The 17,490-nt window shown below is 45.7% G+C and overlaps 1 protein-coding gene across 1 annotated transcript in view; it reads right to left on the reverse strand.

Moving 5' to 3' along the window:
• Positions 1-1,495: 1,495 nt before the first annotated feature.
• The window catches only part of LOC126172743 (neuropeptide FF receptor 2-like), a 154,791-nt gene continuing 138,796 nt past the window's right edge, over positions 1,496-17,490 (reverse strand). Inside the window, exons 2-3 of the mRNA XM_049920905.1 lie at positions 16,081-16,250; positions 1,496-5,692 (exon numbers count right to left, since the gene is read on the reverse strand). Coding sequence (XP_049776862.1) covers positions 4,702-5,692; positions 16,081-16,250 — 1,161 coding nt within the window. The 3' untranslated portion in view covers positions 1,496-4,701. The remainder of the gene's footprint in view (positions 5,693-16,080; positions 16,251-17,490) is intronic.

Here is a 17,490-nt window from a genome sequence, read left to right on the forward strand (position 1 = left end):
ATCTCTCTCTGTGAGTACACTAGTAAAGTATATATTTTTAAATTACCGTGGATCATCTGTAATAATGCATTTGTTTGTTTAAATATTGAAAGCAGATGCACGATGAGCTGCTGTTTTAGACATCGTTTTTCGACGTTAATGGATTGGATGTGTTATTCTAAATTATTCACGTTCTGCGTCAACGTAATAAACCGATTCAGTCCCAACATGATCTGTATTATTAGTATAAATCACTAATTGATCATAGTTTTAGCGTTGGAGAGCTCAGAGTGGGATTACTGTCACTCATGACAGTAAGTTGTACACATTCCCCACTTCGCTACGACTTATTTCGGAACACGTGCCATGTTCCCAATCCATTTACGCACGTTATCACACAGTGGAGTGACTAACTGTTTGGAGAAAAATTCGAGAAACGATCGTTAAAAGGCGTTTAACATTAACCTGATATTGTAATACCTGAAGGTTAAATGAATTGTAACTGGGATATAAATAAAAAGTATCACTTGAATTTCCAACTTAAACTTCAGGTAGATTTCGTATGACCTTTTTTTTTAAATTTATTCACCATTTTTTATCAGTGGGAACAGGAATTAAAATAAAAAATTCCACAAAATAAGTTTAGAGTTCCTGCCGAATTATATTAATAACGGTTGTGTATATTAGACACAATAACGATGTGTCCGTTAAAAATACCATATTGTCAGCCTATGAAAGAAATGTTGAAATCTCTTCGCTGGGAAACATTTCTCTTGTATTTCCAGGGACGATATTACGGAGAATTTCCTATGCGTGACTACATTCGAAATTAGATTTAAATTGACTACAAAAAAGAGGCAAAAACGGAGTGATCTCCTTTATTTGCATAGAAAATTGAGTGTAGTATGTTTTTCCTTGTTGATAACGTGTGTTACTGATTCAACATTTCTGAAAAGTGACAATTTATTCACAAAAAAAGTGAAATGATCGTTTGGCATTTTCCACAGTGAGACCTCATCTGATGTTGGTCGATCGCCTGGCGCAAGTCTTTCTATTTAACACCACGTAGGTGCTTTGCACGTAGATGATGACGAAACACCTATTAGGACATCACAATACCCTGTCACCGACAGAATAAAATCTCTGATCCCGGTGGGAATCGCAAACGGGTCCTCCGCGTAGTAATAAGCCGCGCTGATCAATCAGCTACGGCGATGGACAGTTTATCAACATAGTTTGTGTAAAACAAAAATATAGATGCAGTGAAACATTTTCAAATGGTGTACATTTCCTTTGCTGTTGTAAGTTATGTTCCTAACGAAGTACTGAAAACGAAGCAGCTTCACAGGTGACACAATCTCCTCGGAATTATTTTCAAATTATTTGGTCATTACTGTTGCTCTCATTTATCACCTTCCACTGGCTAAGTTCGTATCTATAACTTTCTTTATTTTTTATCGTCTTGGTTATGAGCACAGGAAAGGCGGTATAGTATGCATAAGTAAAAAAAAAAATATATTTTTCAGGATTTTATTATAAAAATTGACATAAAATACAATCACATGTACGTACAGTTACTTGAGTGTGTAGAGGTATGATAAACTCTTTCATATATATTTGTGATTATAGTAGACAATGGAATACACAGTGGACTATATATTCAGACTTCTGCGACATAATTGATACAACTATACAGGTAACATTGGAAATACTATAATTTAAGTAGTAACGAATCTCTTTGGTATACTGCAGTCCACAAGAAAACTTAAATAAGCAGTTATAATACTGTTGTGTTGCAGGAAACTGAGATACTTTACTCTGAAATATTCACCCCAATCTCGGTATTAGGAAAACTGTTGTATTTTACAGTAAATAAACTGTTTCACACTAAAAGCGTCACCAAGCGCTGTTGAGCCCATTAAACAGAATTGGAGCATTGTACAATCACGATGAGGAACAGTGTCACTACAGTCCTACCGTAATATAATGTGCAACACCTCACATAATATTTCATGTGTGGTCTACTAAATCGAACATTGTTAGGTGCGATTACGTAAACTACTTGATATCGAGTTATTGTTGACTGCAAGAACGCCGTGTTCTATTAAATCGAGAGATTTTTCGTGATTCTTGCTGAATATTTACGATCATACCAAAGTGAGAAAAAGCCTTGTACGAATGCTCGGCGCCAATAAATCTTGCATTTTTACAGAGTTGGCACTTTGTCGAAACGATTCTGCAACGTTGTAATTGTGGCTTTTAGTGATGAGTAGGGCATAACAGTACCCCCTGTACGAAAGCATTGTCATACTTTTCTGTGTGGGGTGGTCGTTACTCAGGATAACATTGTCTCACACTATGAGTACAACATTATTTTTTTATTTTTTTTTTATTTTTTTTTTACGTGGTACAGCTTCACCTATCTTCTGAGAGCACTCGCAGGAAATTAGGAAAAGTACTTCACTGGAGTGGCCTGTTCGAAATGTTTCACCCTTGTCCGATGAAGACAGCAGAACATGTGTCCACAGAGATGTGAAGCACGCAATATGTCACGTAGATTCCCGCAAGAAATATGTATCGGGAGTGGTGCGCGTAGTTCGCTACGCATGCGCACAGCAACGGATGCATGTCGTAAATGCGGCCTCTGGTAGTTGAGGCGGGAGAGAGGAGAGACCGATGAGGTCACGTGACGTGACTTTCAGTGCGGGGCGACTTTAATGGACTGAAGCCACATGCAGCGTGGCGCTCTATCGAATGCCACAGAGGTCGCTCCGCGACGAGCGGCGCGTGTCCTTCTGCGCGGCAGCGAGCCTAAGAGAAGCCTCCGGTATTTTTGGTCTTCTGCGTCGCCACTTCTGCCGCCACACGAGTTGTCGCGTGCACCGGCAGAACGAGCGTTCCCTGAGCTGCAAGCCGACGCTCCAGTCGGCGGCGCTTGTGTTGTCGTGGGCCTCCCGCCGTTTTACGGCGTCTTCTCGTCCGGCAGAGAGCCACAGAGCGGCTAATTATAGACGCGCAGCGCCGACGAAGGTCGAGATACCACGCTCTTGCTCTCCACTTCCTCTCTACGGCGATCGGACCTCTTCTGCGCGCGTTTGCGTTGCGGCATCGGAAGTAAACATCCGTGGACATCGTCAGTATCACAAGCCGGTAAGAGATGGCGCTGAAGGCAGAAGGGCTGGAACTGAGCGCCAGGAGCGCGTAGTCAAATATTTAGGCCTGCAGATAACTTCTATAACAACGCTTCTGCTGAACTGGTCGTGTATCCCATCAAGGTAGATCTCGTTAGAGGGCAAGCCCGAATTGGAAAAGCACAGGGAATTGAATCTGCCGCCGCTTTTTAAAGGAGCCGACCGATCATTTGCCTCAACTGGTTTACGGAAAGCACGGAATGTATCTGGGTAACTGAAAGTGCATATCAAACCAGACACTCAAATGCAATTCTAGCTTCTTGAGTACTTAGTCTGTACGCCGAATTGGCAAATTTATTCTTTTTTACGGCAGTCTCCGAAAAACTGGCGTCATACGGTGATATTCGTTCAACCATCTGGGCTCTGTAAGATTACGCCGGAGCTGCTTCTTAGCCGGATTTTTCAACGACGGTTGATTTTTAACCTCGATTTGTGGTGACAGTGCGAGCTAAACCTCGCCCTATCGCATAACATGTGACAGAAATTGTCATTACTTCGTCTTTGTAATAATGTGCTGTGAGGCTTCCTGAAACTTCGGCAGACTCTACATCTAGCGACAACAAACACTTTTTTGCCGTGGAGAATCATTTTATTCTGAATTTGAATTCAGTCTATTCGCCGCTCCAAGTGCACATTTATCGCAGATTCTCTCTCTGGTATTTACAGCTCAGTTAATTGAAGTGCGGTACAGCGAAAATGTAACAGCGCAGTAGGTGATTAAAGCTATACGGCAGCATGTAGTGTCGGCTTACGTTGTAAAAGATCGGTAGATGTTGATGTAAGTTGACAATGCCAGTGTAGAAGATTTAATGAGAAACTGACGCCTCGCACTTAGCTCACACAGTATCTCGACTTTTTGGTAACTCTTTAACCGGAACTTTTACTTGCTGCAACAGGATTTTCAAATACGTCTGTGCAAGAATAAACAAAATTCCAGTGAAGTAAGTTTTAGATTTTATTCCCGACTAGGAAGAACAACAGGGAGATGTGAGCACATCCGACCGAAATTGATGTCAGATTGAAATTCTGTGCCGGGTTTAAATCTCATCTGGATACTTGCCTCTTTTGAGCTCCAGTCTATCGGTGACTAGCAATTAAAAAATTTGTTTCTTTCCCTGCTTTCTCTCTTACAGACACAATTAATGAATGACAGATTTCATTCGTAGCCGCAATCAGAATACCTTTGGAGCATAGAATATGTCCTGCTTGTGCTACACCTATTTTTCGTAGAACTTACGAGATCTAGAATCTAGAGAAATGGCGCAGCCAGAGCTATGCTATGTCACTGCGTAGACGGAGAAGGCGGTTTTCAGCCTAACTGTTGGAAAGTGCCTATATCCTGAGCTAAGCGAGGCCACTGAAAAGATAATTGCACCTCGTTCGTGCTTAGAACTCCTCTATGCAGAAAGCCTCCGTGGTAGGCCCTTTATCTGACGGCTATTTCCGACACGTCTACAGTGAGTGACAAGTTCGGAGATTCCACCGACAGTGCGTTGGAGACGCTACACCAGCGGTGCGACCAGCACGGAACTCAGACCATCTGCCCGCTAGGCAGCTCCAGCACTGAGCCGACGCTGCACCCGCTCATCTTCTTGGCGAACTTAGCCCCCGAGGCGGTGACGTAGCCGTTGGCGCGGCCGCTGCTGGGCGTCCGGTTGGCGATGCCGCCGAAGGCGTCCGCGGCGTTGGACTTGCTGCCCCCGCAGCCGCCGCCGCCCCCGCCGCCCCCGCAGCCGCGCATCAGCTCGCGCTGCCGCCGGCGCCGGCCGCGGCCGCCCAGCCACATCCTGGCGAAGCAGGCGCGGAAGTTCTCGGAGAGGACGCCGTACAGCAGCGGGTTTACCACGGTGTTGAGCAGCGCGACGAGCAGCGACCAGACAAAGTGGTGGGAGCGCAGGAAGAAGGCGGTGTCCTCGTTGGGGCGGCTGCCGTCCACGTAGATGAGGAACATCATGATGGTGATGGGCAGCCACATGAGCAGCACGACCAGCACATTCAGCAGCAGCACGCGCACCACGCGCAGGTGCTTGCTGAGGCGCAGCTCCTCGTGCTGCGACAGAGAGCCGGCGCGCGCCTGGTGCCCGCCCACGCCGCCGCCCGACGCCTGGCTCGCGCCAGACACCTTGCGCGCCCACGGCATCATCAGGCTGCCCACGAAGCTCAGGTCGCTGTCGCGCCGCAGCGCCTGCGCGCTGTTGTTGTTATTGTTGTTGTTGTTGTTGGTGGCGGTGGGAGTGCCCGACGAGTCACAGTCGGGTGCCACGTTGACGCCCCCGCCGCTCCCGCCGCCTCCGCCGGAGCTGGCGACGCACGGCACGGCCCAGCGGCTGCGGGAGGCCAGCAGTTTGTTGAAGATGCGCTGGTAGTGGTAGACGAGGAGGCCCATGGGGAGCAGGCAGGCCACGATCAGCACCGGCACCGTGAAGCACAGCGACAGGTTGACAGTGTCCGAGCGTGGGAACACCAGCGTGCACACCGACAGCTGCTCCCCGCCCTCCGCCTCCACCGGCTGCTCTCGGAACCTGCAGCACGACACGTACAGACGTGAACCACTCGCAAAGTAAACAGTGCAGATATTGGCACAGTACGCTCGCAGCAGATGCGAGAAGATCACTTGTTGCAGAACAGATTTTTTGCTGTCGTCTATTTGCCCTTTTTTTTTTAAATGACCAGTTTCGATTGACTTCAATCATTATCAGATTTGAAACTTCCTGGCAGATTAAGACTGTGTGCCGGACCGAGACTCGAACTCGGGACCTTTGCCTTTCGCGGCCAAATGCTCTACCATCTGAGCTACCCAAGCACGACTCACGCCCCTTCCTCACAGCTTTACTTCTGCCAGTATCTCGTCTCCTACGTTCCAAACTGAGCTGTGGGGACGGGGCGTGATTCGTGCTTGGGTAGCTAAGATGGTAGAGCACTTGCCCACGAAAGGCAAAGCTCCTGAGTTAGAGTCTCGGTCCGGCACACAGTTTTAATCTGCCAGGAAGTTTCGTAACAGCGCACACTCCGCTACAGAATGAAAATCTGGTTCATTATCACATTTGATTGCATCTGTTACAAAAGTGATCCGTCCAACTTACCACCAAAATTTGCATGCTGCTTAACAGGATAAAAAAATAAAACTGAATTAAACTTTGTTATTAAGTTGAACGGGTTACTCTTGTAAAAGAGAAGTAAAATCTGATGATGAATCATGTGAACCGAAACCGTTCATTTTGTTCAATAAAAGCAATCTAAACGAACAATAAAAAAAAAATGTTTTGGGACGTGAAAACCCCACTCAAGGTTTCTTGGTGTGACAGTTAATTAATGTGGTTTCTGATGCTCAGTTGGGTTTTTGATTCCATTTCATGCACCATATTTCGACCACCAACCAAGTTTTACGTATAGCAGCCGGTACCTTGTAATGGTTCTTTATTTACGTGACCATTACGGCACTCCAATCCCAGTTCTCGATACCAGTAATGCCGTACTACTTTTTTGCGAAGTAACAGACATATTTTTGTGACAATATTCACATTTGGTTTTATTAATGTATAGGTAATCCGATGTATCGATATATTACAGTGATACGGTTCTTGTGTGTATTCATTTCTGTCAGGCTGTCGTAATCTTTGGCTTACTTGTAACCCTTTTTGCGCGAATACGCACTGAGCAGTCTTTGTTTCACTTTGCAGAAGTTGAGATGTTATTTCGCTTTGTAAAAGAACAGTCAAGTCTTGTGTTTGGTTAAAGTGGAAATTAAATATATGAAGATTGATACAAAACTGTTTTCTTCGTGATGTGACAATTAAGAAAAGTATATGTGAATTTACAAGAACTTTAATAAAAATGTGAATCGTGAACACCAATTCAAAAATTATTTCTACCATACCATTGTTCTGATCTGGGATTGTTTGCCGAGCGGTTCTAGGCGCTTCAGTCTGGAAACGCACGACGTCTACGGTCGCAGGTTCGAATCCTGCCTCGGGCATGGATGTGTGTGATGTCCTTAGGTTAGTTAGGTTTAAGTAGTTCTAAGTTCTAGGGGACTGATGACCTCAGATGTTAAGTCCCATAGTGTTCAGAGCCATTTTTTTAAAATTGTTTAATCATTAAGAATTTCCTGGAAAACGCATTTGTTAGGTCTTCAAATATTGCCAAAATACAGATCTGGACCTTCTAGCAGTCAAAGAGGAATCACCCTAGAATCAACAAGATGAGCCATAACAACTTCGACGAAATCTACGTGGGAATCCATTCAAGATAAGTGCCAAAATTAATGACTTTTTTACAGTGACTTCATTACTTCCATTCTGACGATACCATGCACACCCAATAACTTTGTTGTTGCCCGATAAAGCGAACATATGATGCGTGAGCAACATTATTAATCTGATTTCTAACCTACTTTGCAAGTGGTGGTATTGTTAGAACCTGAAGGATACTGCGTCAGTCGTCGACATATTGAGGGCAAAATGAAATCAACAATTCCTTAATTTCCGTGTATGATCACAAAATTGTTTAGTCCTTAGATTACCGGTTACAGTCAGCGATGACCATCTTCAAATCTGTTTTAATACATGTCCTGATAGAATGTAGCTGTAGTGGCATCGACAAAAAGTCAGCTTAGCATCGCCACACAAATTCTAAAGATAACGTGAAGTAGACGAGAGAGCCGCCGAAGTCATATGACTGCTAACCGAAAAAGCAGGAGGAAGATCAGGGTTCAATGTTCCGTCGATGACGAGAAGGGACTCTGCCGTGACTTTTTCAAAGGAATCATCGCGGCATTTACCTCAATCGATTTTTAGAAAACACGGAAACCCTAATTTGAATTGCCTCACTGCGTTTAGAATCGCCGTCCTCCATTTGATAGTTCAGTGTCTCACCATTGTACCACCTTGCTACTCCAAGTGGATAAGAAGTTATGCTGTCAAAAAGAGGAACCTGCAAATTTTGAACAAGGCTTCACGAAACGCAGTCCGTAGCCGTTTCCACAGGTGCCAACGAGGCAAGTGGAGCAATATATGCAACTGGACATGAGTTGAAAAAAATCATGGGAGAGTGATATGCTCATATACTGATGGCGGTAGTATCGTGCACACAAGGTATGAAAGAGCAGCGCACTGGTGGAACTGTCATTTGTACTCAGGTGATTCGTGCAGAAGGGGTTTTCCGACATGATTATGGCCGCGCGGCGGTAATTAACAGACACTGAACGCGGAATGGTAGTAGGAGCTAGACGCATGGGACAGTCCATTTCGCAGATCGTTAGGGAATTCAGTATTCCGAAATCCACGGTGTAAAGAGTCTGCCGAGAATACTAAATTTCAGGAATTAGCTTCACTGTGGACAACCCAGTGGCTAGCGGCCTTCACTTAACGACCGAGAGCAGCGGCCCTTGCGTTGAGTTGTCAGTGCTAACAGATAAGCAACACTTCGTGAAGTAACCACAGAAATCAATGTAGGATGTACGATGAACGTATCCATTAGGGCACAGCGATGAAATTTGCTGCTAATGGATTATGGCAGCAGGCGACCGACGTGAGTGCCTTTGCCGATAGCATGACGTCGGCTGCAGCGCCTGTCGAGGTCTCGAGACCATATCGGTTGGACACGAGACGACTCGAAAACCGTGGCCTGGTCAGACGAGTCCCGATTTCAGTTGGTAAGAGCTGGTGGTAGGGTTAGAGTGTGGGGCAGACCCCACGAAACCATGGACCCCGATTGTCAACAAGGCGCTGAGCAAGCTGGCTGTGGCTCCATAATGCTGCGGGCTGTGTTTACACGGAATGGACTGGCTCCTCTGGTCGAACTGAACCGATATTGTCGAGTCCATACCACGTCGAGCTGCTGGACGACGACGGGAAAGAAGAGGTCAGACACGCATTAGTTGGTATCCCATGACTTCTGTCCCCTCAGTGTAGAACTGAACGGCAGCACTTTAAGTGGACAAATATGACAAAACTTGATGCCTTATAGAATTTGATCCCTTGGATTTGCTTGACAATTTTGTTTGGTTGGTTGTTATATCCCAGATCTTTTATGTCATTTTGAATTTTTTATATCTATCCGACGTAACAGGTTACCTAGCTCATGTCCCCTTTAATTTACTCTGTGTATGGACGTCCTGCGCAAATTATAACAGTTTCAGTATGAAGCTAATGCTGGGGACAAATGAAAATACGGAGATAAGTATTTATAATGATAGTTATATTTGCCTTGTTTACCTATCGTGTAGATCATAGCGTTACACATTCAAGGCGACTCTGTCGTTTCACCGGGAAGCCGCAAGGAATGGCAGCGAAGTAGGTAGCATGTAGGCATTTGACAAGAGCTACATTTACATACGGAATGACCCTTTGGCGTGTCCTAACTGCAGCCCTGCGTTTCGTCTTCTAGTCCACAGCTGTTTTCATCAGCAGCAAATTCTCCCGTCTTTTCGGCGAACAGAAAAAGCAGCGTATCTCCTCCCTCTCCTCACTATCGGCCATAGCTGCCATCATGAAGTACCTCTTCATATTATGTAGTGACTTAGAAGGTACTATAACAGCCGCTGGAGATATTTCCGAGGTGACAAGCTGTAAAGAAGTGTTACTCGATAAAATATTGTGGTAACATCTAGTGAGACAGGGCCGAGATATTAACCAGATGCAAAGATCAAATTGTTCAAATGGCTCTGAGCACTATGGGACTCAACTGCTGTGGTCATAAGTCCCCTAGAACGTAGAACTACTTAAACCTAACTAACCTAAGGACATCACACACATCCATGCCCGAGGCAGGATTCGAACCTGCGACCGTAGCGGTCGTGCGGTTCCAGACTGTAGCGCCTTTAACCGCTCGGCCACTCCGGCCGGCCATGCGAAGGTCAATTGGTATTGGAGATATCATCTGGGTATGGTGTGCTTATCTACAAGGGAGTGCTACTCTATAAAAAATTGTAACATCTAGTGAGATATGGCCGACATATTGACCTGATGCAAAGACTAAACGATTTTTTGTTAGCGTAGAGGAAAGTAAAATCGCACTACCCGATTCCCTAGGCGATTAATGTTTACGGGCTATGGCAACCACGGATATAAAGCTTTCGCTACATGAGCTATGCTGAACTAAGCGTAAGCTATCTAGGTCCACTACCATTTCCACCGTGAGGAAATAAAAATGGATATTTTTTTTGCGCTGAGGACACTGGTCGTAGTTCCAGAAAACCTGAATTTTAACTCCAATTCACTGCGCCTTTTCTGCTATGAGCTTCAACTGTAGTACCCTTCGACTGCAGGATTAATGACTAATAGCTGGAGTCAATCTCGCTATAAAAATATCTAGGAGTAAAAATGTACTGGAATATGAAGTGTAACGATAATTTGTGCTCGTCCGTGATGGAATCAAATACTAGGTTTCAATTTATTAGTAGTGAAATTGCACTTAAACATGCAAGAACGAGATTGCTTACAAAGCTCTTTTACAATCTTTACCGAAATACGTTTCAAGTGTCTTCATTCCAGATCGAGCTAACAGGGGAAACTGACGATTTGCAAAGTACAGCAGCGTCAATAGTCACAGGCAGTAAACACGAAAATTAGGTTAGTAATTGTTTGTGCAGCGATATTAAAGAAGTTATTCTTTCTACGCTCCGTACTGCACTCTATCTGAAAGAAACTAATATCCTGTACAAAAATATCATCTGCTACTTACTTTATTGCTATTCACAAGGTGTAGGTCTCGATGTAGGAGGAAATGTCTTAAATTCCTTCATGACTTGAGTGATGCAAAATTGGATAGGTGAGCAGACATGATCTGATCTGTCTTCATTCAGACTGTGCATTGTTTGATGTAATCACTGCTGGATGCTGAATCGAAGATTCTGGGTTCTACATCTGACCACTTTAAATTTTACTGATTAGGCTTGGATCCTGGTCCAGTCAGCTTTCTGCTGCTGGTCTACTGAGCTTTCTGTGACTAACTGTAAACCTATTTGAAGAAAAAAGCAACAATATTGACGCACAAGTCGAAGAGATCGCGCAATGTCGTGAACTACACGATGTTATTATTATTTTTCTGCCACATGCCTAATCGCATGTCAGACACGGTGTACTAGTGTGCTCCTTACGGTAAGCTAATTATATGTAGCCACTGGAAGTACCAAATCAGTCCATTTCTTAGAATAAGTAAATAACATTACAAAGCCAATAGGGAATAGAATAAACATTGAGGCGGAGACGTTATAAGAGCAGGCACGGTGATCTGGAAGTGGCTTACAAGGTATCTCTTCTTTATCCTAGTGTCACTAACTACAGAGAACGATGAGTCATACCGTGTGTTCAGAGTTCGAGGTGATCTCACTTGTGAATCATGACTGCACCGCTGTTAAACCTTCCTCAATGATTCTCAAGGAAAACTTCTTTTAACTGACACATACAATCTTTTACGGGGATACATTTATGTAACCTGAAACCATAGAATGTTTCATTACAAGTCGAAACAACTTGGTACATGTCCCCTCATACGCCTGAAATCAACTGCCCAATGACTCACACGAATATAGCATTATTCGACTTTTCCGCTCTCCAAAGAATCTGAAACACAGATAAAGTGCGCAAAGCGGCGTTTTCACATATTTTTAGATTCTGTTCTACTGTACTATTAGCTAGTTCTACTAAAGTGACCCAGTTTGAGTACAGTAATCGATATTAGGAGTGGTTCAACCAATACATTTCGATAACGTCTTAGTACTTTTACACTCTTGCAGTTTGATTTTCTTCATAACGAGACTAAACCCGAAGAGCCTTTAGCAGTTTAATGGCAGGCACAACAAGCATTATATGAAATGTATGTTTTTTATTTGTACTTGTTCTGCAGGACATGTCCGACAGAACAGACATCACTAGTGATGACGCGGGTGGTGCATGGATTTGTGTGAAATTGAGGATAGGAAACGGAAGGGTGTGAATCCGTGGCCTCCAGCCACAGAGGCCACTGAGATAGCGCAATGTCGAAAGTTGAAAATTTGTGCCTGACCGGGACTCGAAGCTGCATGCTCCATTTCTCCAAGACAGTTGCCTTAACCGTCTCGGCTATCGGGTACGCATTTCGTCCGACTCAAATTCTCAACTCATCGCACACTGTAATGCAGCGTCCCTCGTCCATTAATCCCCCACTCGCAAATTATTGATTCCCGTAGCAGTTGGGACGAAATTAGTGCATCTGCACTGAAACAAACGCTAAGGAGCCGTAGCGCTGTTACAGAGATGCTTCTAGAGGTTGTAGAGGCGACTTAGTAGATCATGTTTTACACAGGAACCCATGTCTGGGAACGCCATCCAATGACGCTACGACGCTACAAAGTTTCAAATTTATAGGTGCCGGCGACTGTATATATACAGGGTGAGTCACCTAACATTACCGCTGGATATATTTCGTAAACCACATCAAATACTGACGAATCGATTCCACAGACCGAACGTGAGGAGAGAGGCTAGTGTAATTGGTTAATACAAACCATAAAAAAATGCACGGAAGTATGTTTTTTAACACAAACCTACGTTTTTTTAAATGGAACTCCTTTAGTTTTGTTAGCACATCTGAACATATAAACAAATACGTAATCAATGCCGTTTGTTGCATTGTAAAATGTTAATTACATCCGGAGATATTGTAACCTAAAGTTGACGCTTGAGTACCAATCCTCCGCTGTTCGATCGTGTGTATCGGAGAGCACCGAATTACGTTGGGATCCAAAGGGAACGGTGATGGACCTTAGGTACAGAAGAGACTGGAACAGCACATTACGTCCACATGCTAACACCTTTTTATTGGTCTTTTTCACTGACGCACATGTACATTACAATGAGGGGTGAGGTACACGTACACACGTGGTTTCCGTTTTCAATTACGGAGTGGAATAGAGTGTATCCCGACATGTCAGGCCAATAGATGTTCAATGTGGTGGCCAAGCTCCAAACCTTCGCTCTCCCTATTAACTACGTCCGACTGATCGCCTCCTTCCTTTCTCAACGTCCTTCCTATGTCACCATCCATAACAGAGATTCCTACACCTTCCACCCCTCCGTCAGTGTGCCCCAAGGTTCCGTCCTCTCCCCTCTTCTCTACCTTCTTTATACGGCGGACAGGCTGCCGCCTTCACCCCCCATATAACAATACTCCGATGACACCGCCTTCCTTGCCCTCGCCCTCACCCTGCAACACTCCCAGCACTTTCTCCAATCCCCTCTTGGCCGGTTCACCACTTGGTGCAACATGTGGCTGCTCAAGGTCAATCCTTCCAAAACCCAGGCAATCACTGTAGGCAAACCCATCCCTTCCTTCCGCCTCTTTGATTTTTATATCACTGTCTACGACCGTCCTATCAACCTCACCCCCACCCTCAAGTACCTTGGCATCACCCTTGATTGTCGCCTTTCCTGGACCCCCATCTCCAGACAATCCAAGCCAAGAAACACTCCCAACTCCACTTCCTCGAACACCTCTCCAAACCGCACATGGGCTTTGGACCTCTCCGCTGTCCACACTTATAAATCCATAATCCGCCCCATCCTCTGTTATGCCCATCCCGCGTGGATCTCCGCCCATCCTACATACTACAAGTCCCTTCAAATCGTGGAACGCCATGCGCTCCGTCTCACCTATCACGTCCGCCTCCCATCCCCCATGCGGCTCCTCTACGAATTAATCCCTTTCCCACACCTCTTCCTCTTCCTTGTACGGATATGGATCCTTTACACCTTGCTTCATCCCCCTCACCGGCTCGTCTCTCCTGTCCTTTCCCACCCCAATCCTCTGCTGCGCCTGTACTCCTGCATCCGACCCGCTCTCCATCTTACCACCCTCCATACCCTTGACCAAGGTGGCTTTCCCCCTCCCGGATGGTGCCCTGACCCCTCCATCTACTCCTATCAGATTTGATCCTCCCCTTCCTCCTCCTGAGTTTTTCCTCCAGGGCTCCCTCTTTCCGTTCTCTCCCCCTCACTTCTTACTCCCACTGGCGTCCTCCCCCACCTCCCTCTTACCCTCCCCTATTCCCTATGACAGCCCCCCCTTTTTTCGTGCAATAGTGTCTGCAGTGTGTCGAAGATCATCGTCAATGTTTTCTGTTCAGTGTTTCTCTGTTCCAGTGCACTTGTACCTATTCATTGTCCTCCATCGTCCGACAGTGTACACATTGTGCCTTCGTGTATAGTTGCACTTGCGTATGCAGTTCGAACGTCTTCGCTATTATCATTATGTGTGTCAACTGTTTCTTCATATTCATATTTTCTATATATATGTCTACATGTTATCTGTTTCCTGGTTTTCTATGGCGTAGATAGAGCGGGGTAGATAGCCCGCTCCCGGCGTACCTTTCGGTTTTTTTTTTTTTTGTCATCAGTCTACTGACTGGTTTGATGCGGCCCGCCACGAATTCCTTTCCTGTGCTAATCTCTTCATCTCAGAGTAGCACTTGCAACCTACGTCCTCAATTATTTGCTTGACGTATTCCAATCTCTGTCTTCCTCTACAGTTTTCGCCCTCTACAGCTCCCTCTAGTACCATGGAAGTCATTCTCTCATGTCTTAGCAGATGTCCTATCATCCTGTCCCTTCTCCTTATCAGTGTTTTCCACATATTCCTTTCCTCTCCGATTCTGCGTAGAACATCCTCATTCCTTACCTTATCAGTCCACCTAATTTTCAACATTCGTCTATGCACCACATCTCAAATGCTTCGATTCTCTTCTGTTCTGGTTTTCCCACAGTCCATGTTTCACTACCACACAATGCTGTACTCCAGACGTACATCCTCAGAAATTTCTTCCTCAAATGAAGGCCGGTATTTGATATTAGCAGACTTCTCTTGGCCAGAAATGCCTTTTTTGCCATAGCGAGTCTGCTTTTGATGTCCTCCTTGCTCCGTCCGTCATTGGTTATTTTTCTGCCTAGGTAGCAGAAATCCTTGACTTCATTGACTTCGTGGCCATCAATCCTGATGTTAACTTTCTCGCTGTTCTCATTTCTACTACTTCTCATTACATTCGTCTTTCTCCGATTTACAATCAAACCATACTGTGTACTCATTAGACTGTTCATTCCGTTCAGCAGATCATTTAATTCTTCTTCACTTTCACTCAGGATAGCAATGTCATCAGCGAATCGTATCATTGATATCCTTTCACCTTGTATTTTAATTCCACTCCTGAACCTTTCTTTTACTTCCATCATTGCTTCCTCGATGTACAGATTGAAGTACAAGGCTTTAAAATAACAATAAAGGAAAGAAAAACTGATGTCATTCGTGAGGACATAGGCATTAAGACTCAGCAGCTGGCGCTGCGTCTGTCAAATGAGCTGATTCACATAGTGAGGCACTGGCTCCGCCACCAGGACAGGTATGGGTACCGACAGCGCATACACGCCCTTGTTTTGCGCTGGAGGAAGGCCATAGAACGCGATGGAGATTATGTGGAAAAACAGAGTGTGCACAGAAAACACCATTCTTTCGTATGTGTAATTCTCGTTATGTTCAATAAAGAATTGTCGAAGAAAAATATGCAGAGCATTTCGTTGTGGGCAGCCCGCGTAGATACTGATTTCCCGTGGGTCCTGCACGGAACAGACGGTTCGCGAAGTGTGGTGGACAAGCCGAATAGTATGACGTCACAAGGACGTTACGAGGCCCGTATTTCACGAAGGTCCCGATTTACGCTTACTTATGATAGCCTACAACTCTAGTCGGAACATTTGGCGTCACACGTAAGACTCGGACGGGACAGTTCCGACGCCCCTGGAAGTCCAGACACCTCACGGAATCCGAGGCGTTTAGCAACAGTGCTCCTACCAGTCGGCCTGCCGAAACGCCGGCCGCGGCTTCGTCGCAGTCGAGACGCAGGGGCCGCTGTGCGGGCGGGCGCGCGCGCGCGCTCACTCACCAGAAGGCGACGGGCAGGAAGAGCACGGCGGCGAGCAGCCAGGTGGCGGCCGTGAGCAGCGAGGCGAGCCGCGGCGTGAGGCGCGACCGGTACGGCGGCACCACGATGCAGCGGTGCCGGTCCATCGAGATCAGCGTCAGCGTCCACAGCAGCACGAAGCCGCACACGAACTGAAACACAGCGAACGAAGCGGGTCAACGCCGCTGCCTCCCACACTACGCAGTTCTCGTCACCAGCGGCTGCGTCTGCTCTGCATTGGAATGCGGAACTCTTAGCGAACAGGGCACAGGGTGAAACTTCCTAGCAGATGAAAACTGTGTGCCGGACCGAGACTCGAACTTTGGACCCTTGCCTTTTGCGGGCGAGTGCTCTACCATCTGAGCTACCCATACACGACTCACGCCCCGTCCTCACAGCTTTACTTCCGCCAGTACCTCGTCTCCTACCTTCCAAACTTTACAGGAGTTCTCCAGCGAAAGGCAGAGGTCCCGAGTTCGAAGCTCGGTCCGGCACACAGTTTTCATCTGCCAGGAAGTTTCATGTCAGCGCACACTCCGCTGCAGAGTGAAAATCTCATTCTGGAAACATCCCCCAGGCTATGGCTAAGCCATGTCTCCGCAATATCCTTTCTTTCAGGAGTGCTAGTTCTGCAGGGTTCGCAGGAGAGCTTCTGTAAAGTTTGGAAGGTAGGAGACGAGGTAATGGCAAAAGTAAAGCTGTGAGGAGGGGGCGTGAGTCGTGCTTGGGTACCTCAGTTGGTAGAGCACTTGCCCGCGAGAGGGAAAGGTCTCGAGTTCGAGTCTCGGTACGGTACACAGTTTTAATCTGCCAGGAAGTTTCATATCAGCGCACACTCCACTGCAGAGTGAAAATCTCATTCAGGACACTGAGTGTCATTTTTAACAGAGAGATACCTTCACACGTAAAAGTAATTTTGGGCGTACCACTAAGGAGCGTTACATGACCATTACTGTTCACAATACACACACTGTTTCATATAAGGTCTCTTTCTCTATAACTTACAAACAAAATAAGTGAAAGAAATATTTATTTCGGTGGCTAGAAGGCAGAAACATTACTCTTTCTGCGAAGTTATTGACAGTTTTATTATGGTTCTCTACTGGGTATCACTATACAGGGTGATCAGAAACACTCTGAAAAGCTTGCAAGGGTGTTGCAAGGTGGGTTATGCTGAGCAATAATTGTTGAAAAACATCTGTACGTTGCGACGTTTCCGGTCTAATTTGCATCGAATTTAGTCAATGAGGTTGTTGTCCGTGCAAATTCAAGCGGCCGACCCGATTCGGTGTTGCCAAACGCGTTCCTTGTGTGGTTTCCTAAAGCCGAAAAAGAGATCTATACAAAAATTGGACATGGGACCGTACTAAGGATCGACACTGAGCCAAATGA

This window comes from Schistocerca cancellata, chromosome 1 (assembly GCF_023864275.1).
Source record: "Schistocerca cancellata isolate TAMUIC-IGC-003103 chromosome 1, iqSchCanc2.1, whole genome shotgun sequence".
Taxonomy (NCBI): Eukaryota; Metazoa; Arthropoda; class Insecta; order Orthoptera; family Acrididae; genus Schistocerca; species Schistocerca cancellata.